At 43.8% G+C, this 23,347-nt stretch overlaps 1 protein-coding gene and 1 long non-coding RNA gene across 3 annotated transcripts in view; one reads left to right on the top strand and one right to left on the bottom strand.

Annotated features, from left to right (window-relative positions):
• The window catches only part of ABTB1 (ankyrin repeat and BTB domain containing 1), a 52,982-nt gene extending 36,223 nt beyond the window's left edge, over window positions 1-16,759 (bottom strand). The window contains exons 1-7 of one of the 2 annotated variants that reach the window (XM_077325398.1): window positions 16,606-16,759; window positions 13,932-13,994; window positions 12,993-13,048; window positions 11,424-11,568; window positions 10,339-10,498; window positions 6,047-6,092; window positions 4,224-4,340 (exon numbers count right to left, since the gene is read on the bottom strand). In XM_077325398.1, coding sequence (XP_077181513.1) covers window positions 4,224-4,340; window positions 6,047-6,092; window positions 10,339-10,498; window positions 11,424-11,568; window positions 12,993-13,048; window positions 13,932-13,994; window positions 16,606-16,616 — 598 coding nt within the window. In that variant the 5' untranslated portion in view covers window positions 16,617-16,759. Of the gene's footprint in view, window positions 1-4,223; window positions 4,341-6,046; window positions 6,093-10,338; window positions 10,499-11,423; window positions 11,569-12,992; window positions 13,049-13,931; window positions 13,995-16,040 lie in introns of both variants that reach the window. The other variant, XM_077325397.1, reaches the window with a different exon arrangement.
• The window catches only part of LOC143831881 (uncharacterized), a 29,732-nt gene continuing 23,114 nt past the window's right edge, over window positions 16,730-23,347 (top strand). The window contains exon 1 of the long non-coding RNA XR_013229006.1: window positions 16,730-16,868. This is a non-coding gene — a long non-coding RNA (uncharacterized LOC143831881). The remainder of the gene's footprint in view (window positions 16,869-23,347) is intronic.

Here is a 23,347-nt window from a genome sequence, read left to right as displayed (position 1 = left end):
CCTCGTTTGCTGTGGTGGCATATTCCAGGGAGCAGTTATTTTTGGTTAATGCAAAATTAAATGCAGAGGGAGGAGAGAAGACCTTTTAGAAATTAAGTGTTTTATTGTGAAGTGATCTTTGGAATCAGGAATTGAAAGCCCTCACTAAAATACACTAAGTTAAAATACACTATGGTCATTTAGAGGCACTGCTAGTTTGCATTTAAGAAGACAACAATAAGAAATAGAAGCTTTTTCAGCCTCTGGTTGATAAATCAGTGCTGTATCACAATCAAAGGTGACTTGACAAACGTGACTCAGTTGACTTGCAACATCTCTTCCCTCCCCCATCCCCACACAATCAGGAAACATCCCGATTCTTGACATTTTGCAGATTACAACCTTGGTCTGTGACATTTTACTGGATGAAACTCAGTTTTACTGGAATGGGAGTACTCAATGAAAAGAATCCATCACAGTATAATCCCTGTAATGCAGTCACCAGGAAGCTGATCTACTGGGCACAGGAAATTACATCCATCTCAGTATTGTTTCAGCTACTAGTTGACAAAATCAGCTCATTCCTCTTCTACCATTTCACAACAGAAATAAGCATACAACCAATGCAACTGAGAAAGATACGCTTTTACAACCAGCACATACTAAATCATTAATTTCACTTTAAACTTTTTCCAACGTGTGCAAGGGGAGTAGAAAATACCCTGTTTGAATTCCTCCTTCCTCTTGCAGGGAGTACATTAACTTGTCCATGTGACTTCCAGAAAGGGGAAAGAATGACCATGCTACATTTGTTTGCCATTGCCTACCTTTGCATAGTGAGTCTGGTCTTCCTCAGTGACGTCCCATCCAAATACTAACCAGGGCCAACCCAACTTAGCTTCCAAGATCTGTTAAAATCAGGTTAGCCTGGATTATCCAGGTCAGGAGCAGACATTTAAGGGGGGGGAACCTCTCTGCAACCTAATTTCACTAGCCTAAGCAAAACATACCCACCCACACCTATGGAGAGACATTTTTGCTTGAATTTTCCAACTCATTTAGAAGATGGGAGTGTTCTTTCTGGAGATCTTAGATAACAGGGACATACAAGCTGAAAGAGATGAATTTCACTTTGGAGACCTGCTGGTTTCTTCTTACCCCAGAGTAGAGTACATTGTGATCAATACCAAATCCAAAGATGTCTGCTCGCCTTTGGCAGTAACACTCACATTGTCATAACTTATGAAGGATAAAGAAAGTGCACAATAGCTAAATAGCCAGATTAGCACCAGGATTAGGCCAGGCACATGAGAAAAGAAGACATATTACTAGCCTTGCCCAACAACATTACATCTTCTCCTTTTTCTGTATGGGGGGGGGGAGGCAAGGAAAGTTGCCTAGGAACTGTGCATAACTTCCTTAAGAGTCATTACAAAATTAGGCTGCAGTGTAGACAAAAGTGTTGCTACCACAGACAGTAAGAACAAAGTGGTGAGCCACAGAGAATGTGCTGTCTGGCTCCACACTGAGTGGCCGTCAACAGAGGGATGACTCCACATCTTAAAGCGATCTAAGCTCCCTCAGGTCTAGGATGAAAGGTAAATTTGAATGGCAGTGGAACCGAGTGTCCTAATTGTGAGAGCAGGCTGGACAGACCTCCTCCCACCTTATTTCTAAACAGGTATTCAGGCACATGCACGAGACAATCAGATGCCAGTGAAATAAGTTTACCTAGCCATTAATGCAGTGTTTTAGAACCAAGTCTCATATTTTATCAACTGCATAGCTGAAATATTAAAACAAAATAAAAATCACACAACTTGAAAACACCTTTTATGGAACAAACATAGGAAGATGCTTTGACAAAGGGATAGACATTGGGACCTACACTCTTCCTAACTATGTAATTACCATGTAAATTCTGCACTGTTTAATGCAGTGGTTCTCAACCTGGGTCGGGACGCCATTGGGGATCAAATGACCCTTTCACCGGGGATGCGGCAGGGCAAGCAGCTTGGCTGGGAGGGCACCATCTACACAACAGCCTTGCGGGGTAGATCGAGATAGAGCATTCGTCTGTCTGGAGCGGCAGAAAAGAGAGAGACTGGAATGGTGGGACAAGAGGCAGAACTGAACTGAGAAACCCTGGGAAAAAAACAATGTATATAGAATCATGAACAATGCATCTTCGTGCCATTGGTCAGTTTCAGTTAACTTTCTGTGAAAGAACACTTGCATAATTTTATGATCCGGGGTCACCACAACATGAGGAACTATATTAAAGGGTCGCGGCATAAGGAAGGTTGAGAACCACTGGTTTAATGTGTCATGTTTCAATGCTTCTGCTTTTTTTCAGGTTGTTTCAGTTTTGAAACAGATTTCTGCTCTCCAAACTGTTGACCTGTTTTACTGGATGCTCTGTGCTGTTGACTGTATCAGACTTACACTGTATAACCAGCCTCATATCCCAATGAGAAAGTTAGACTACACATAAGGAAAATAAATAAATACAAAACCATGACTGACATTAAATGTATAGCACAGGCCATTGTACATATAGTGCTGGGAGCCCCATGGTATAAAGTTGCAAAATGTTTCAGGTGGGTTTTTTTTGTTTTTTGTTTTAATAGTAGACATGAGAGGATGCCCTATTTCAGATTGGAACCATGGTACTGAATGCAAGGCTTTTCTCTACTGTACTATTTTCCTTACTTGATGTCCTGGGAAACCGACACAGGGAATGCTTACCACTACTGCAGGCATCTTGTTCCTTAATGTTACAGGCACTGCCTCTATCGGGGGTGGGGTTCCTGCCTTTTTAAAAGATTTCTTTCTGGAAACCAGGAGCTTTTATCAGGTTTTCCAAAGGATCTGCCTTGTCTGTCCATTACCATAATTTATGTAACTACAGATGGAGCTATATTAATAATGGTGAAATTTAATTTAAAGTAACTATGTGCCTTAAGACAATTTTTGCAAATGTTTCCAGTATGAATGATCTTAGTCCACAAAACCAATTAGAGTTTCCTCAACTTATTTGCAGAAGTCTTTCATTTCAGGGCCCAATCTAATGCCATTTTGGCGATCAGTAAAACAATATCCCATGATGCTTTGCAAACTGTCTTGCTAACCCCTAGTGATTACATCTCTAGAAAACACAGAGAAAGATGAACCTGGAGCAGTCTCCTTAAAATGAATACATCCTTCCTGAATCTCATGTTTAATATTAGTACTATGAAAACATGCAACTGTTACTATATTTTTCCAGCATTTTGGTAAGGCTGATTCAGCAAACAAAAAAGCACAATAACTTTCTAGATCTGCTTGTTTCCTGTTTGAAGGTCAGCAGGACAATTATGTGTACTGCACTAGGTACAAAGAATATTACATTCAAATGTTTTCAACACACCTCTTGCAAAATAACCCTGCCCTATTGTTCTCCTGTAAAATATTTACAAATAGCTGAACCATGCATACACCAACATTATGCGCACAACAGAGCAGTAGATTGAACTTTACAACAAAATTTTCATATGCAAAAGTCTGATGGGGATCTTAGACTATCAAAACCAACTCTTGCACAGTCAGAAAAAGAATGTCACAAAGCCAGCTCCAGCAGCCAGTATCACCTAGGTTTGAAAAAGGCCCATGGTCCCACTAAAAGCTCAACGTGACATTTGGTTATAAGACTAGTGCTTATTGTTCAAAAGACAGACTCTGGGAGCAGAGCACTATATATTTCATAGTACACCTACGTCTATGCTGGATGATAACATTACATTGCCTTCAGCTAAAAACAAAATTGTAGTAATGATGGAGACTGTCATTCACAGTCTACTTACAGCAGTCCCAGGGGGTTTTCAAGGCAAGAGGAGTACTTGACTGGAATTGGGAACCCTCCCAATTTGCCACTGCCTGCCTGTGCACAGCAGCCCTGGACTTCCTTGGTGGCCTCTCAGCCAAGATCAAACACTTCTGACCCTGCTTAGCTTCCAAGATCTGATGAGAGTACACCAGGTCTACCAGTGTGCACACAGAATATCAGATCGTGGGAACAGAATCTGTCCCTAGATCAACGGCAGTTTGGGTCCTGTTGCAGGTCTTCACCCCAGCCAGTGGACTTTCATCATGGGCAAAAATGAAGATGTTACCCGAATATATGCTTGAGCTGCTCCTCACAGCAATTATTTTTTTCTGATTCATCCACTTTCATATAAATGAAGATTTATAATGAAGAGTCTTACCAAATTCATACACCTTTTTGCACTTGGTTTCCAAATCTTCAATGAGATCCTGAAGACGACATTGTTTCGCCAGTCTTTTGCAATCACTCACATATTCCACATCAATATCTAGACAGCCTGATGAAGAATGAGAAACAAACAAACCAATAAGGCTTTCAGTTCTGGTCTCACTGAAGGGTAAAATTTATCTTTGCAAGCAAAGGTATTAAACCAAATCTCTAGCACCACCCTGTGACTTAAGGGAAAATTACATTTACATTATAGAGAACAATTCACAATTATCAATGATCTGGCTATTTTGCAATGATAGACCATGGAGGAATTCTGCTGTTTTATTTATTTTTTTGCCTTTGTATCTCTCTTTTTTTATTTTTCCTTATTTTATCCTGTAAGCAACCCAGAGTTCATTGGCAAAATGATTATTTTTAAATTACTTTCTTGTCTCCATATTAAAATGCTCCTAAAGCTAACACAATAATTGTATGGGTAATTGTCTTGAGATCCAACTGGGTCCTCCAGTCTCCTTTCCATATATGTCATAACTGAACTCTGTTCAAAACTCCTGCATGAGTAACACCTTCCACACAACATCTTCAAACATTAGGACAAATGTCAGAGGGGTAAGCATTACAGCTTGTTGCAGCATAAAACAGAGTTTTGATGCACCTTGCATTTATTGAGGTATAGGGTTTTGTGTGATCAAGGCCATTGATACAGAAAGCTAAAGCCCACAAAAGCTTACACAGCAATAAGTGTATTAGTCTTCAAGGTGCCACAAACTCCAGTTGCATTTTTAAGACAAAATTATAAAAGTAAAAGGAACACTGTGGCTCCAAAAGCTATGCTCATATATATTCTGTGCACACTGGAAACCCAGAAAAGATCCAGCCAGCGTAGAATTAAGGTTAAGAACATCTCCTAGGTTAATGAAAAAGACACTGGGATTTTTTAAACGTTATTGAGTTAGGCCAAATAAATCACTAGTAATGCTTTCTTCCATCCTCCAAGTATTCATGGATTTGGGAAGATTCAGCTCCTTGTGAGAGTGAAAGTATAAATATTTTCACATAAAAGTATTACTGCATGGGTCTCGCCATGTCATTTGTTCAGCTCACTTGCCTCTCTTCTCAACAAACAGGGATGAATAAACACTCCAGTACTGGTTTTGCCTAACAAGCAACACACAGAGGCAAAGCTGTTTAAAAATAATGTTCCTGGAATTTAACAAGCTGGACGAGAGAGAGAGAGAAAAAAAGTGCCCTAGTAGCACACTAGGTGAAAAATGTCCAATAACTTACTGGGGTTGCTCATCACTAGTGATATAACTCCCAACACAAACAGAATACAACCCTTGCAAAAGAAATACACCTTCTAATAGGAGAAAATAACTGTATTTTCCAGTAAAACATTATTATTGGCAACAAAAGCATGCAATGAGGAAAAACATGTGGACCCTGTACAATGTGAGCAACTGCCACATACACATTTTAAAAAAACCAACACACATTTTTGGAATCTTAGATCCTTGGGGCAAAGCTAGGTGATGTTCCAACTAGTAATCAGTGGTCAGAGCCTTTATTGCCCTGTGAACCTCCCTGTTCCTCCCCAGAGGCCATTATGCCACATTATCGATCCACCTCCAATATTGTATACTTTCCAGATGTCAGTTCTTGCCAAAATAAAAAAGAAACACTAATTCTCACAGCAGTGCTCTAAAAACTCAGCATTGTTCAAAATAGTTGCAACACATATGCAGAGCAAATGAGAAGCAGCATTTGGACTGCATCACAAACTCAGTGATCACAGCACAGGACCAAAGTTACCTGTATAGAGGTACTGCAGAAGGGAGCCAAAGGCAGCTGGGTTAATCTGTGTAAGGAATGAGAGCAGACATTTATAAAAATACACAAAATCCTTGGAAACAAATGATGATATAAGTAAAAGGTAAGGAGAGGTCCATCGGGATTCCACAATAGCGCTGGCCACGAAGTGATTGCCAAGTCTGCTACGTATGCAGCATAATGAAGCTGAAGAACGAATCATGCAATTTCAGACTATAGGTGCAGGATATTGTATTTTGAGTGGTATCCCTCACTCACAGTCTGAATGCTGCAGTCCATTCTACCACTGAGGATTCTGCTATACATGCAGACCAGGCCCCAGACCTCAAACAAGTGCTGGTTGTAAGGAGATACCACCCCTGTCCTGGAAGAGAAGATTATTCAAGTGATTTCTCTTTCAATTTCCTTTTTCAAAAGGGCAAGGGAGTATACATCTCTGTTCAAGAACGGCAGGGCTCCTTTTACAAAACATTTCATTTAATACAAAATTATAAAGTAGACATGCATTAATCTGTTTTGTAAATCAAATATCTTGGATGGTTATTTCTACCAGAAAAGATGAAAGGCTTTTTCTGATTCATTATGCATGTGTTCCCTGGGTTTATCTCAGCATCTATAGCTATATTCTGGACTGAATATTATTTTGACATTTTGCAATATCCTAGCCCATTGTATAACTCCAAAAATAAAGTTGAACCAATTTCCAAAAAGAGGAAGTATGAGACAGATTTTTGGAGTCTAATGCTATAGTGAAGAATCACCTTTTCCCATATGAACCTATCCCTATTTCTATGAGCTCCCACTTTGAGAGGTTATGTGGGTGAGGAAGAAAGGATTTTTGCAGTAATGACCATCCACTAGGATGTGGAATTCCCTCCCCAGAGAGGCTAGCCTATCACAAGATTTAGAAATGTTTAAGCAGGAGCACAGAACATTTTTATTCTTTCACTATTTTTAGAACTTTCTTGAAACATAGATCTTCACTGTCCTGTTTTTATGCCACCCCTCCTTTCATGCTATCAAGGTTTTCAAAGGATGTTATAACATGGTGCTTTTAAGCATGGTGCTTTGTCTTATTATCCTGATTTTAATTTGATAACGTACAATTAATTATCCTTAAAGGTAAAGGTATCCCCTGTGCAAGCACTGGGTCATGTCTGACCCTTGGGGTGACGCCCTCTAGCGTTTTCATGGTAGACTCAATACGGGGTGGTTTGCCAGTGCCTTCCCCAGTCATTACGCCCCAGCAGTTCCTGGATATTCATTTTACCGACCTCGGAAGGATGGAAGGCTGAGTCAACCTTGAGCCGGCTGCTGGGATTGAACTCCCAGCCTCATGGGCAGAGCTTTCAGACTGCTGCCTTACCACTCTGCGCCACAAGAGGCTCATAATTATCCTTACTGTTATACATTTGCTACTATACTCTTGCAGTCCTGGTGACTGACTCCAGAGCAGGGCCAATCCTCCCATCCTGCCCAGGGGCCACTCATGCAGCACATCCCTGGGTTCACCCTCCAACCTGACCTCCCCAACACCCCAAATGTATTTGGCCATGTCCTGTAATCACCTTGTCAGCAGGCAGACTGAAAGGCCAGGGTGGCTCCAAATAGAAGCTCCCCTGCTATGTCAACAATGACCCCCCAGCCAGAAACATGCATTGGTGATGTGTTGCCATCAAGACCCCAGGTCACTACAGACTAGGAGGCCACTGCATCCATGCCTGAGGCTACCGAGGCTCATGCCACCACAATGGGTTGCCCAGATACATGGCATGATCTTGACAGTGATGGTCTGGGCCTGATACTTGCCCTGCCTGTGAACAGCATAGGTGGCTGGTGGCCAGGAGTTGCTTGTGACACAAAGAGAGGTGGGCTGAGAGTCAGGGCCTAAATGGAGCAAAGAGCCAAAAAGGGAAAGGAAATGGAAAGACCACCCAAACTACAGTACAAATCCCTGGTGAAGATCTTGGCCATGTGATCATAGCAATCACCCTGATGGGGGAAGTGAAGACAGTCAGACCCTGTGCTTAAGTGCACTAGTACAACAACAAATGACTAAAGCCCAGGGACAGAGAGAGAGGGGATTGGATGGCAGGCCCTGTCATCAGTTGCTGTGGGAACAGTGGGTGGAAGGGGATGGATGTGAGAAGACTGTGTGGCCTGGGTGATGAAAGCAGGCACGGGAAGGAAGACAAGTTGCCCTGGGAACTAGGACATGGTTGGTTTGCCTTGGGGAAGTGGCCTTGGCCTCACACTGGACTCTCCTTACTGATGGTGTGACTGGAAGGGCATGGCTGGTGTTGGAGAAACAGTTCCATTCCCTTCCCAAACACAAACTTTATCTGGTAACCACCCCTCAGTGAAATTTGAAGGGACTCTCCACACACATGCCTGCCACACTGATGTGGTTGCCATTGTCACGCCCAACAATCACCTTCACAGTGGTACAAGTTGGAGGGGATACATGCATAGATAGCATGCTAGGACGCAGGGTCTGATTGCATGCCCCCCTCCACAAATCAAGGTGACTGCTGTGACCGCATTGCCAGGAAATTAGCTAAGGACTCATCCTGAAGTTTGGGTGGTCTTTCTGTTTCCTTTGCTTTTAGTCTTTCTTGCTGTGCTCCCTTTGGGTCCCAATTCTCAGCCACTTCCCCTTCATGACTCATTATTCCCTTCCATGAACTTTTTCTACCTGCTGTTGCCTCTGGCCTTGTCCAGTGCTCTGTAATCTACACGCCTCATGGCAGAAGTCATACTTTCATTGTGCGCAATGGAGGGTGATGCTGCCCTTGATGTGGGGGCTGTACACACAGGCCACTCCTTGCTGAGAAGATGCACCCCTCTCACTGATGCCCATCCGCTACTTGGCTGCCAAGACCCTGGCCTGTGGGAGAGCTGGTGACCCCTCAGGGCCTGGCTGTGTCCCAAAGCCTGACACCTGTTCCAGCCCTTGAATGAAGTGGATGACTTGGAGGCAGGCGGATGCCCACAGATCACCCCCCAGGGAGAAGTAGGCCAGTATGAGGATTTCAAATGGAGAACAGTAGTCAGTAAAGACCAACATAGATCACCCCAAAACAAAAAGCAACCATATGTGTGTGTGTGTAAAAAATGGCAGTGAAGTTAATTGAAGGCCCCCCTGCAGCCCTCCAAAAATACTCAAATAGCAAAACCTCATCTTACTGGAACCCGAAATGGAGGGTGTTATGTGTGCATGAAATAAAATGTAAAGGAAAAAGAAGGGAAGTCACCAATGAAGCAAAGAGCAAGAAAATCCCACTAAACAAAAATCTTGCTATGTGAAAGAGGAATTCAATCCTGATTTTTCTACCCTTTGCAGCAAAGAAACAAACAAAAACTGAACTGCAACAAAGAGGAACCCGGGGCAAAGCCAAGCCCCCTGACTGAGTAAGCTAGTTAAGCAGTCTCCCCATCATGCCAATAGCAAGGTCTTTCGTGAGTATACCCTCTCTGTCTAGAACCACAATACCAAAAAAGGGAATGTATGCTTGTTCTACGCTTATATAGACCTAAGTCTGGAATTTTTGGGAGACCATGTGAGTGCCAAATGCGCCTCCCAAGCCCTGATCTGGCCTAGAATTCGGCACAAGTTTTGGTCACATGGTTTGGCCCCATCCCCAATTCTTCCAAACACATACAAGATTAATATTATTATATCTGTATAATTTAGACAAACTTTGGAGCAAGAGAGATACAACATTACTGACAAAACTTTTTAATGGCCTCTTGTCTTCTTTTGTACATAATACAAGGGACCATCTCCTAATTCACATTTGTTCGTTTTGTAACTGTACACAGTCCTATACTATTCCATTTGTTTCTAGATTTAAATTAATTGAATGTATGTACCATTAGAGAAAGATGTCTAGTAATTCCCTTCTGACTGTCTTCTCCAGCTGAGGATCTCAAACAGAAACTAAAGATCGGTTTGCAAGTATTATTTTCAAGATAACCTTTTCCACAAATGTGCAACAAGGCTGATCAGACCTGCTCTCTCTGTACATTGTGCCTTGTTCAGCACATCACAACTATGTTTGCAGCTGTATCACAGCCAGAAGTGAGGGGACAAATGTGGGCTAAATGTAGCAGGGACAACCTGCACCCAGAAGGCATTTCAGTCTGACCTTTTCCTGTACTATGTTATTCCTTGTCTTCATAGGACAGCTGTTGGTGGCAAAATGCAAGGAACAAAAGCTCCAAATACAACTGCAGAAACACTCCATGAAGAAACAAAGAGTGAAAATTCTTACCAGTGGGTGCTTTAGTGCTATGACATTCTTCCCCTTCCACTTAGTCTCAAACATTTCTGCAAAGTATGCACTCCGGGCACCAAGTATGCAGCGATGAGCACAGAAAGACTTCCCATGGACAATAAAGACGATGTCACTCTGGTAGCCTTGCTCCAGAAGTCTGTAAGGAAAATTAGGGGGGAGGGGTGCGGAGCTGGTTTTATGACCACTCATAACAAGACTGCAACTATTTATTTACAGTAAATTTACCCTATTTTAAATTGTAAATGCTCTGAAAATAATTCCTGCCATTAGACCAAATGTCGGTAAGACAGGAGCAGGGCATGGCTAGAGGTTCCATGATACATCAATCTTGCTGAAGCTAAACAGTCCAGATCTGGTTGGTCATAAGGTTCTGGTACACTGCTTAGTGTTCCACAAGGGAAGAAAAGAGGGATAATACAAGTAACGAAACAGACAGGGGCCAAATGGCAGTGGGGGGAAATTTCCAGGTCTTAAATAACCCACTTCTGTCAAAGGACCAAGGTGGCCTTCCCCAGCTCTGAAATGAGGCAAATGAGAAAACATGCAAACCCCTTAGACAAGTAAACTCAAAAGCGCTGGGGCAATCACTAGAAAGGCCCTGATGCATGTTAATTTTGCACTCACTTGAGATGATACCCTAAATGGCAGATTTCAAGGAGCAGGATAGGTTTATATGGGAGCAGGATTTCCTCAAGGAAGACTTGATGGTGAACATACTAAGAGAACTGAACACCTTTATCAGAAGGGGTCAAAAGAATTATGACAAATACTGCATATTTAAAAGGACTTGTCGCTAATTCCAAGGCAGTGTGTGGCCATGGACCTTTTATACAGGAAAGTCAAATCACAGACTTTCAGATTTTTCTACATCAAAGGAGACTTTGAAAGCTTCTCATTGCAGCCTTGCCCAGAACAAAACCTCCATAAACCTTCTGAGCTAAGAAAGGTTACTCATCCCAGACACAGGGATAAGATCAGAGAAATGAGGAGAAAGCATACCAGTGCTTAAAAGGCTAAAAGAAAGAAGCCTATTTTCCTGAAATCTAAACACAACTCCTTACCGCTGAAGGAAGGCATCGTAGTAATCTCTCTTCATGCACTTGGCTGTAATTTGCTTGTACTCCTTCAACACCCGTCGGATAGCATCACTCAAGGCCCCATATAAACAGCGTTCACCATCAAATGTGTTTGCTTCACATTTTGCACCTGTAAATCAAGACCATTTTATACTTAAGATATGAAATCAGAAGTCAAAAGTGCATTCTATACAACTAACAATACAATCCCAATCAGGTACACTCTTTTGCCTTCGATAGACTAGTCCAGGGGTAGTCAAACTGCGGCCCTCCAGATGTCCATGGACTACAATTCCCAGGAGCCCCTGCCAGCATTTGCTGGCAGGGGCTCCTGGGAATTGTAGTCCATGGACATCTGGAGGGCCGCAGTTTGACTACCCCTGGACTAGTAACTCTGCTAGGGACTGCATGGCAACTTACAAAGGGACCTTGTTAAAAATACACTGCATTTTTGTTGAAATATAGGCTAGGAAAAAAAGCTTGTAAAAAATCTTGACAAAAGAAAACAAGAATCTGAAACACAGTGTCAAGCAAAGGCTATATCTCATAGATCTCATTAATGTACAAAGTCATATTTCTGCAGACCCAGAAAATTCACTAAATAGATACCACAACTTTAGCCGTGGGTGGCCTAAACAGGGGACAACAAACATGACTTGGTACATACTATCACATATTTGGGTTACATAATAAACTCATACCTAAATAAATCATTGTGTTCTAAATTGAGAACATTAAATTTGTATTATTTCACATCACATCAATGCCTTTGTTCTTTCAACTATTTATTTATTAGATTTTTATACCACCCTTCCATATGGCTCAGGGCGGTTCACACAAAACAATACATAGAACAGTCTAAATGTAGAACACAGTCATACTAACATATCAATAATAATCCAACAGTGGCTTCAAATAGAACAGGAACTCTGACAACCCCCAGGGAAGCCAGGCTGCTTCAAGTCATGGAGGGGTGTCTAAGGGGGGACCAGTGGGTGTTGATGAGTCAGACTCAAGCAAATGCCTGGTGGAGGAGCTATATTACTGAGTACCAAACTAGACCTAAAAGCATCCTTGTGGCTACAGTGAGAATGCCACCACTTGAAAGTCATTTAAAGATCCCCTGAGGTACCGACCCTCATCAGGCCTATAGCACACTGAGGCGCTTTGGCTTCCCTCCCCTACCTTATCAAGTGCCAAAATGACCACATCCACCTACACCTCTGTGCCAGCACTTGAAAAGGCAGAGGCGGGAGGAACAAGAACACACACAAAATCCAGCAAGCAGACTGGATGCAGATGACACAGCTTTAACACTACTCTAGGGTTAGTGCTGAAGCATTCCAAAAATATAGCCCTCCTGTAGGGAGGAAAGTCTTCCTTGCAAAACATGATGTCTGCCCTGCACAGGAGACAGGTTCAAAACAACTGTATAGTCTCCCATCATCATAGTATTATAAACTGGTTGTATAATGATGTGGCTTCACAGCAACCATTCTAAAAAGACTCAGGGAACATATATTGCCAGGAGAAATATATCAAACCCTCTCTTACCACTGGCTAGAAGGTACTGTACAAGCTCCTCGTGTCCACAGAGACAAGCGTAATACCTGTCAAGAAGAACATATAGGTCAGCAACGCAGTCTCAGAGATGAAAATGACACTTGTTTATTAAGTGCACCATTGTTCCAATGCTCCACATAATGTATTGTGTAATGAAAACCCTAGAATCAGCAAGGTGCTACAATGAATTAATCTAGTGCTCCATAATGCCCCATGTCTTTCTGTTCCAACCAAATAATAGAAAACAAAATTCTAAGTTAAGCAATTATCAAACATTTGTACTCCTTATTCCAAAATGCATTGAATCAGTCAAAGGCAAATTATATTTGAATGCAGGTTCCCAAATCTCCCAACATTCAATAGTGACCAGGAATTTTCCTGGGCAGTTTCGTGACCTTTGTATATAAGTGAGACACTGGCTTCAAAAGAGAAATCAGACCACTCTCCTGGTCAGTGTCTGAGAGCCTCCCCACCATCAAGAGATCTTGGGCTGGCAATCTGTACAATATATGTTTGTGCCAAGGACAGCACATTCCCAGAGGAACTCACACTGTCCTACTTGTCAAAATATCTGTTATTATGACAGAAGGCAGCTGTACCTCTGAACAACACTCAAAGGGTACTAACAACTGGGGGGAATCTTGCCCTCATGGTCTAATTGTAAGCTCCCCACACAGGCATCTGACACTCCACTGTTGGAAACAAAATCCTAGACGAGATGTATTTTTGGATTATCCTCAGCAGCTCTGCTCAAGTTCATATTTTGCTATTAAAATGGCTGCCACTCACCATGCTAAAAGTGGTGAGATTCTACTGTTACCCAGGAGACTCTTACAAAATAAATTTCCATTATTAAATGCAAAAATTGAAGCTAGGTAATATATTATAGAGGTTATCAAACAACACCTATCTCAAGAACAAAATACTTACAATGGGGTACTGTCCCATTTATCCCTGACATTGATGTCAACATCTCTCTGTTCAAGAAGATACCTAAAAGACAAAAAACAGCTCAACATTTTAGAGTCTATCCCATAGCTTCCCTAGCTCTGAAGACCATGGCTAGGCTTTCATGCAGTAATAACGTGAAGAAATATAATGCAAATGCATTATTTTACACAAGGGAGTGAGAAATAAGCAACAGTTTAGTTTAAACCAGGGATTACCAATCAGGGGTGCATGGGACCTCCAGAATGGGGGTCTGCAGCCATTCCCTTCCTGCCTTAATGGAAACAGGCATAGGCAAGGGAACTGGCCACTTCCCCTGCTCCCCTCCCCTCTCCTGAGCAGCTGACATCACTTCCGGGGTTCCTCGAAGTCTGAAACATTATTTCAGGGGCTCCCCCACAGCCAAAAGGTTGAAAAAGGCTGGTTTAAACACTTAATGCCAACCTTCTGATCCTGTAACTATTTTTCCATTTGGAAAAACAAAACAAAACAGTGTTACTATTGATGGTGAGGAGTACCTATGAAACTTAAAGAAAACTCAGTGAAACCACCATAGTACCATGCCACACCAGCAAGATTATTTTTCCATGTTGACAGTACCCTGACCAGAAAATAAACTTACTTCTTGAGGTGTTTTAAGTCTACATGTTAACCTAAAGTATGACAGCACACATCTGGAAAGACCATAGAGAATGTGAGCAAAACCAACTACAGGGAAACAATTTCATTTTGAAGAAAAGATGCGTTCATCGCATGCTTGTAAATTCTGAAAAGGCAATTTCCCCTTTTTATTTTTCTGTTTCTCGCCTGTGATGTCTGGGGATATCTGGCATTGTCAGCTGTTCTGGACAGGAGATTAGGCTGTCAGAAAGAGGCCACCAAAGGGTTTTTTAAATGAAAAAACTGGGAACTTTGGATATGTAGCAACATGGGGAGATGTAGACAAGCTTAGACAACCAAAGTAGTAACCCAAACAAGATTATAATAGGCAACCAAGAGAAAATGTTCTGCAAGAAGTTAAACTTCCTTTGACTTTTTTTTTAAAGAAACATTTCTATATCTGAGCCACTAGGGACTGCTGAACTAGCATAAATGCCAGGAAAATCATAAACAAAGCACAGACACTCCCCCAGGTCCTCTTTCCCATGGACCTGCTTGTGCAATTTTGAACTGAATTTTGTACATGGGACAGCTCTCAGAAGCTAGCCCTTCCACACAGGTGCACATTCTTAAGCTGCTCCATGAAGTTTTTGCAGCTGCTGTTCAAAGGTGTTAACATGGCAACATAACAGTTTCCCCCACACCTTCTTAGCCTCAAATACCCCCCAATGCCCACCTCCATGGTGGCCTTTTAACAGTTTTATTATTTGGGAAACGGCTAGATTTATATAGCATTATAACGTAATAATCTTGCCACAACATACAATCCTTCTGACCTCCCAGCTTTTATGCAAAAATAGTATTTTCAATTGTTATAGCATTATAACCAGGGGTAGTCAAACTGCGGCCCTCCAGATGTCCATGGACTACAATTCCCAGAAGCCCCTGCCAGCGAATGCTGGCAGGGGCTTCTGGGAATTGTAGTCCATTGACATCTGGAGAGCCGCAGTTTGACTACCCCTGGTTATAACGCTGTAACAATCAGCCAGGGAAAATGGTGCCAGTGCTAGCAAGCCCCTGGATAGCATGCACATGCAGACCACCTGACAGCGGAGTGGGGTGTCCTCTTGCCAAGAAGGTCAGAGAAAAGCAGAGATGTAAGAGAGCATGGAGAGGGGTTGATGATCAGAACAGAGATACACCTTGCCTCTCTTGCCACCGCATATTATGCTCCTCTAGGATTGAGCCCCCCGCCCGGTACTGAAGCCCAGTTCCCAGAGTACAGTCTCCGTACTCAAGTTAGCCTTCAGCAGCTAAGCGAGTACACACAAGGCCTGCGTGTGTTCACGCGGCCTGGAGAGTACCCGCGGGCAAAGGGGACCCTGAGCGCGCCGTGGTGCCAGAGTAGCCCCCCAGCCTGCAGGTGGGCCTCGGCCTCCCCAGGGCCTGCGCCCCCCTTCCACCAGCAGCCCCCTCCGGGCCTCGCCTCACCGCACTCGGCAGACGTCGCCCTTCTTGCAGCTGGTAAAGAGGTCGCTGGTGTCCATGGCCCGGCCGGCGGAAGGCGCCGCATTGACCCTGCCTGGGGGGAAGCGTCGAAGAAGCGGGCAGCGGCCGAGGCCGGGAAGGCTGCAACGCAGGAGAGGCAGCGGCGGCGGATGTAAACAACGGCGGCGGGGGAGCCGACACCGAGAAGCCAGGCCCTGCTCTCCTTCCTCGTCTCGCTCGCTCTCCGCCCTTCCTGGGGAGCCAGTGGCGCACCGACGGACCCGCCCCTCGCCGTGCGCCCTCGAGTGCCGCCGCCGAGGCTCTTGGCGTGCCGGGGGCCGCCACGGGGGAGCTGGCTGGCTGGCTGGGCGGCCACGGACCAAGGGCAGCCTGCAAGAAGCCCGCGATTCGGCCACGGCAGCCCCTGTATGCCCACGGGATTCACGAAAGCCTCTTTCTCGCTACGCGCTCGCTCGCTCGCTCAGACGCGCGCCGCTGCACAGCGTGCGTTGGTGAACCCGCGGCGGCCACTGGCCCTGGTTCCGGAACCCCGAAGGCGCGTTCGAACCTGCGTTCCATCCATTGGCGGGGAAAGGGCCGCGTTTGAATTCGGAAATGGCAGGAGCCCTGCTGGAAGTCGTCCCCACTGACCCGGAGGAAGTCGGCCTGGTCCGCGCAGACGGCCTTTCCCGGTGACTTTTCGCGCCGCGCCCTCCCCCGTGCCCGCGAGAGAGTGGAACGAGGTCCCGGCTCATAGGAAACAATGGGGATATTCGCGAATTAACAAGGGCCTGCCACGCGCGCACGCCCCTTCCCTCTTCTCAGTCGTAGGTGGGTTGAAGTTAATCCTCTTTCCAGTTCGGGTTTGTAGTGTGTGGAAAGCGAGAAAAGTATGAATGTGTTATTAAAATAATAACAATAATGCACTCCTAGTGCACATATAGCCAGTAATCTGTACCAGCGTGCCATAGAATGGAAGTGTGGGCAATCTTGTAAAGAGAATTGCAGCATTGATATCCCCCCCCCCCATAGTGCCGGATGAGGGGGGGGGGAGCCGAAGCCGACATATATCATCAGTTATAATAATGCCTTGCCCTATTCCATCCTTACAGCATCACCAGAAGTTGCAGAAACTGGGAGACAAGCTGTGTGGGTAGTTTACAACAATTCTGCAGTGTAGGCCAATGTTACCCTCCCACCCCCTCCTTTTCAGGTGGAGGGTCACAACCACTCTCTGTCAAGATCTCCCTTTGCCTGAGAAAGCTGTGGTTGACAGTGACTTACACATTTTAATAGACTATTCTGTCATTATTGGTTATATAGACAACAACCCAGCAACAGGTTTACGCTGTAATACTACAGGGAGGATAATTAACATGAAATATACAAATAGTAAAAAGGGACACACTTGGTTAACAGCATTTGGGTGGCATCTGAAATCATAATGCAAGCATGTTTGAAACACAATGGAACAATATTTAATCCGTGTAAACCATGTTGTTGTTGTTATGTGCGAAGTCGTGTCCGACCCATCGCGACCCCATGGACAATGATCCTCCAGGCCTTCCTGTCCTCTACCATTCCCCGGAGTCCATTTAAGTTTGCACTGACTGCTTCAGTGACTCCATCCAGCCACCTCATTCTCTGTCGTCCCCTTCTTCTTTTGCCCTCGATCGCTCCCAGCATTAGGCTCTTCTCCAGGGAGTCCTTCCTTCTCATGAGGTGGCCAAAGTATTTGAGTTTCATCTTCAGGATCTGGCCTTCTAAAGAGCAGTCAGGGTTGATCTCCTCTAGGACTGACCGGTTTGTTCGCCTTGCAGTCCAAGGGACTCGCAAGAGTCTTCTCCAGCACCAGAGTTCAAAAGCCTCAATTCTTTGACGCTCGGCCTTCCTTATGGTCCAACTTTCACAGCCATACATTGCAACTGGGAAGACCATAGCCTTGACTAAACGCACTTTTGTTGGCAGAGTGATGTCTCTGCTTTTTAGGATGCTGTCTAGATTTGCCATAGCTTTCCTCCCCAGGAGCAAGCGTCTTTTAATTTCTTTGCTGCAGTCCCCATCTGCAGTGATCTTAGAGCCCAGGAAAATAAAATCTGTCACTACCTCCATTTCTTCCCCATCTATTTGCCATGAATTGAGAGGGCCGGATGCCATGATCTTTGTTTTCTTGATGTTGAGTTTTAAGCCAACTTTTGCACTCTCCTCCTTCACCCGCATCAACAGGCTCTTTAGTTCCTCTTCACTTTCTGCCATTAGAGTGGTATCATCTGCATATCTGAGGTTGTTGATATTTCTCCCTGCAATCTTGATCCCAATTTGTGACTCCTCTAATCCCGCATTTCTCATGATGTGCTCTGCATACAAGTTAAATAGGCAAGGTGACAGTATACAGCCTTGCCGAACTCCTTTCTCAATTTTGAACCAGTCAGTGATTCCATGTTCAGTTCTCACTGTTGCTTCTTGACCTGCATATAAATTTCTCAAGAGACAAATAAGATGCTCTGGTATTCCCATCTCTTTAAGAACTTGCCACAATTTGTTGTGCTCCACACAATCAAAGGCTTTAGCATAGTCAATGAAGCAGAAGTAGACGTTCTTCTGGTACTCCCTAGCTTTCTCCATGATCCAGCGTATGTTGGCAATTTGATCTCTAGTTCCTCTGCCTCTTCGAAATCCTGCCTGAACTTCTGGAAGTTCTCGGTCCACATATTGCTGGAGCCTAGCTTGTAGGATTTTGAGCATAACTTTGCTAGCATGAGAAATTAGTGCAATGGTGCGGTAGTTTGAACATTCTTTGGCATTGCCCTTCTTTGGGATTGGAATGTAAACTGACCTTTTCCAATCCTGTGGCCATTGTTGAGTTTTCCAAATTTGCTGGCATATTGAGTGTAGCACTTTTACTGCATCGTCCTTTAAGATTTTGAATAGTTCAACTGGAATGCTGTCACCACCACTAGCTTTATTGTTGCTCAGACTTCCTAAGGCCCATTTGACTTCACATTCCAGGATGTCTGGCTCCAGGTCAGTAACTACCCCACTGTGGTCATCAGGGATGTTAAGCTCGCTCTTGTATAGTTGTTCTGTATAATTTTGCCACCTTTGTTTAATCTCTTCTGCTTCTGTGAGGTCCCTACCATTTTGGTCCCTTATCATACCCAACTTTGCATGAAACGTTCTCTTCATATCTCCAATTTTCTTGAAAAGATCTCTGGTCCTCCCTATTCTATTGTTTTCTTCTATTTGTTTGCACTGTTCATTTAAGAAGGCATTCTTATCTCTTCTGGCTTTTCTCTGGAATTCTGCATTCAATTGGGTGTATCTTTCTCTTTCTCCCTTGCCTTTCACTTCCCTTCTCTCCTTAGCTATTTGTAAAGCTTCCTCAGACAGCCATTTTGATTTCTTGCATTTCTTTTTCTTTGGGATGGTTTTAGTTGCTACCTCTTTTACAATGTCGCGAACCTCCGTCCATAGTTCTTCAGGCACTCTGTCTATCAGATCTAATTCCTTAAATCTATTTGTCACCTCTACTGTGTATTCGTCGGGGATATGATTTAGTTCATACCTGAGTGGCCTAGTGCTTTTCCCTACTTTCTTCAATTTAAGCCTAAATTTTGCAACAAGAAGCTCATGATCTGAACCACAATCAGCTCCTGGTCTTGTTTTTATTGACTGGATAGAACTTTTCCATCTTTGGCTGCAGAGCACATAGTCAATCTGATTTCTGTGTTGACCGTCTGGTGATGTCCATGTGTAGAGTCGTCTCTTGGGTTGTTGGAAAAGAGTGTTTGCTATGACCATTGTATTCTCTTGACAAAATTCTACCAGCCTGTGCCCTGCTTCATTTTGTACTCCAAGGCCAAACTTGCCTGTTATCCCGGTTATCTTTTGGCTTCCTACTTTAGCATTCCAATCCCCCATGATGATAAGCACATCATTTTTTGGCGTTGCTTCTAGAAGGTGTTGTAGGGCTTCATAGAACTGATCAACTTCATCCTCTTCAGCAGCAGTGGTTGGGGCATAGACCTGGATCACTGTGATGTTGAATGGTTTGCCTTGGATTCGAACTGAGATCATTCTGTCATTTTGGGGATTGTATCCCAAGACTGATTTTCCTACTCTCTTATTGATTATGAAGGCTACTCCATTTCTTCTGCGAGATTCTTGTCCACAGTAGTATACCTGATGGTCATCTGAATTAAATTCACCCATTCCTGTCCATTTTAGTTCACTGATTCCTAAAATGTCGATGTTCAGTCTTGTCATTTCTTGTTTGACCACGTCCAGCTTGCCTTGATTCATGGATCTGACGTTCCAGGTTCCTATGGAATAAAAATCTTTACAGCATCGGACTGTCTTTTCGCTACCAGTTACTTCCACAACTGAGCGTCCTTTCGGCTTTGGCCCAGCCGCTTCATTCATTCTGGCGCTACTCGTACTAGCCGTCTGCTCATCCCCAGTAGCATGTTGGACACCTTCCGACCTGAGGGGCTCATCTTCCGGCGTCATATCGTTATGCCTATTGGAACTGTCCATAGAGTTTTCATGGCAAAGATACTGGAGTGGTTTGCCATTTCCTTCTCCAGTGGATCACCTTTTGTCAGAGCTCTCAGCTATGACCTGTCCGTCTTGGGTGACCCTGCACGGTATAGCTCATAGCTTCACTGAACTACGCAAGCCCCCTTGCCACAACAAGGCAGCGATCCTTGAAGGGGGGTGTAAACCATACTTCACACTATAGCAGCCACCTCTTATAATGCCTTCAAGTTTCCCTCAATCCTCCTCGAGCTTCACTCACATTGCAGTTTTACCCCTGTAACAGTGCAAAATGAAGATCCCAAATAACATTTAAGAAGGGGTGTTTCAAGGACAGAAAAACAGCCACTCAATTGAGTCTATTGGAGCCCTGCTCCAGCATCCGACCCGCCTTGAGAAGAGTCCATGTGGAATGTTGAAGGGAAACATAAAAGGAGGGTGGTTGTTACTCTAGTCTTTTTCTGTATTTTTTATCATATGACAGTTACTCACAGGAGTCACTGTTATACGAAGGATATAATAATATAAAATATAATATAAAATACATAACCAAGTTGATATGATGGGTATGCAGAATGATAGGCAATCCCCCCCAAAAAACTTATATCTAAATTTTCAATCAATTGGAGTTAGAGAAAGTTCAAATAGCACTGTCATATCAACCTGGAAAGCACGACACTCACATTCTTGCAACAGATGGAAAAGACTATGGCCAGGTTGAGAACCACTGATCTAGGTTGTAGCAGATGCACCGAAAGTTGCACCACATAATTTTTGGAGAACATTGTTTTGCATATATATTTGTGATGTGGAAATACATCTACTGGGGCGCCCTCTGAAACGGAAAAGACTATGGATGTGATGTCTGTTTGTCCTGCCCCAGGGAGCGGCCAGTAGATGGGCAGTGGCAGCTGGTCAGGACCGGCACCGAGTCCTACTCCCTACACCACCTCTGCTTTCCATCTTCCATGGGCAGTCCTGCCATCAGGAGTGCGGGGCCAGCCTTGGAAGACGGGTGGTGGAGGCAGCGGCAGCACGATGAGCATGCTCGGACTTGCCATCTGCTGCTGTACCCATTCCTCCTGTGGCTGCGGAAGATGGGCGGCAGAAGCAGCACCTGGCAGCTGAGCCCCACTCCCTGTTCTGCTGCCGTCCGTCTTGCAAGGCTGGCCCCGCTGTCAAACCCTGCTCATTGTGCTGCTGCTGCCCGTCTTCTGCAGCAGACTTTACACTCCTTCTGGAATTAGTTTGTTGCAGATTATATGCTTCCACATAATCTGCAACAATCTGACTCGGAGAATCTTTTTGTTACTACATTGGTAAGATGATGCTTATAGCTCAAAGGCCTGTCCAGAGTAATGACAAGGTACTTAGGTGTAAACCTGTGTGTAAAAACATGATATAGGAAATGCCTTGTTGTAGTCTGTGCACCCCTAGTGCCTCCAGATTTCAGTCTCATTTTCGGTGAATTACTGAGTTTCAGTCTCACCAGCAGGTATCGTTTCCAGTCCATGAGAGTGAAGTCATCGAACACCTAATTTTGGAAAATGTAATTCCTTATCCACATAGATGGACGTTCCTGTAAATGCAGGCAGCTGATTATCTCATGGTGAAGGACAGTTTTTAAAATTTAATGGTTGATTTTATTATTGCATTTTATTTAAGCAGTATCATTTGCTGTTTCAGAAAATCCTGCCCCCAGGTGTAACTAAAGTATATGAAACCTAACTATCTGTCTTATATATGGCTTGCATTGCGTTATGCTGAGGTTGTTATTTGGTTTATTTAAAAATGCTTTCATGCCACTCTTCTTTGCCTAAGGCAAAACTCAAGGCATAAATCATTAATTAAATGCTAAAACCAAGCTCATAATACCATCCAAATATACTTTAGTTAATAACAACAGTTAAGACCTGCGAAAATAAATTCTGAACAGTGTTAAGACGGGAAACACAGATCAACCAAAGTAATTGGCAAATTGAGATGTGAAAATAAGCAATTTATACAATTTGAGAAAAACAGAACATGGATTTTGGTCCTCTACCGTCAACCTCCCTGGTCCAATTCCATCAATGAAAAAGGTCTACAGGAGGTCACAATTGTTCTAACACTCCTGTAGCTGACCTGATGAATGTAACTGGACCACAGGGAAAGGCAGTTCTTAATTGTGAAGCAGCAATGTTCTGAATTTTAACTGTTGAATGAGGAAATGTCTTCTTCCAGTCTTTCCTAATGCTCGGACCCCTTTGATTTCATGTACTAAATTGCAGCTTTCTAGCTAGTGGGAAAATAGCAACCATTTTGTGCTATACACTTCACATGTGTGTGCAAGCACACAAAAACTTATACCTGGAATTTAACTCTGTTGGTCTATGATGCCATTGGACTCTGGGGTCACTTGTAGGGATGGGCATGAGCCAGTTTACGAGCCAAAATTTGGCATGAAATTGAGCCAGTTCAGCTGAACATATACTGGACTTTTGTCCAGTTTGGCTGCTTGGGCCATTTAAATTAATGACTGAGTAGTGCCGATCTGCTCATCAGCTGTTAGGTTTAAATGGCTGTGAGCCATTTAACCTCTGTCCCCCCTTTCAAAGTGGGAAATGTGAAATGGATCAGTGAAATGGCTGGCAGCCACTAAAATCTAACCGCCTGGTGAGTCCACCTATCAGACTGAAATGACTGCCAACCATCTAACTCTTCCTGGATGACCCCTTCCTTTTTCTCCTAGCTGCAGAACTGGCTGGTTCAAGCCAATAAAATCTCAGTTCAGT

The sequence above is a fragment of the Paroedura picta genome, chromosome 3 (assembly GCF_049243985.1).
Source record: "Paroedura picta isolate Pp20150507F chromosome 3, Ppicta_v3.0, whole genome shotgun sequence".
Classification (NCBI taxonomy): Eukaryota; Metazoa; Chordata; class Lepidosauria; order Squamata; family Gekkonidae; genus Paroedura; species Paroedura picta.
Note: the sequence above shows the minus strand (reverse complement) of the source record. Positions and strands in the feature narration are given on the sequence as shown.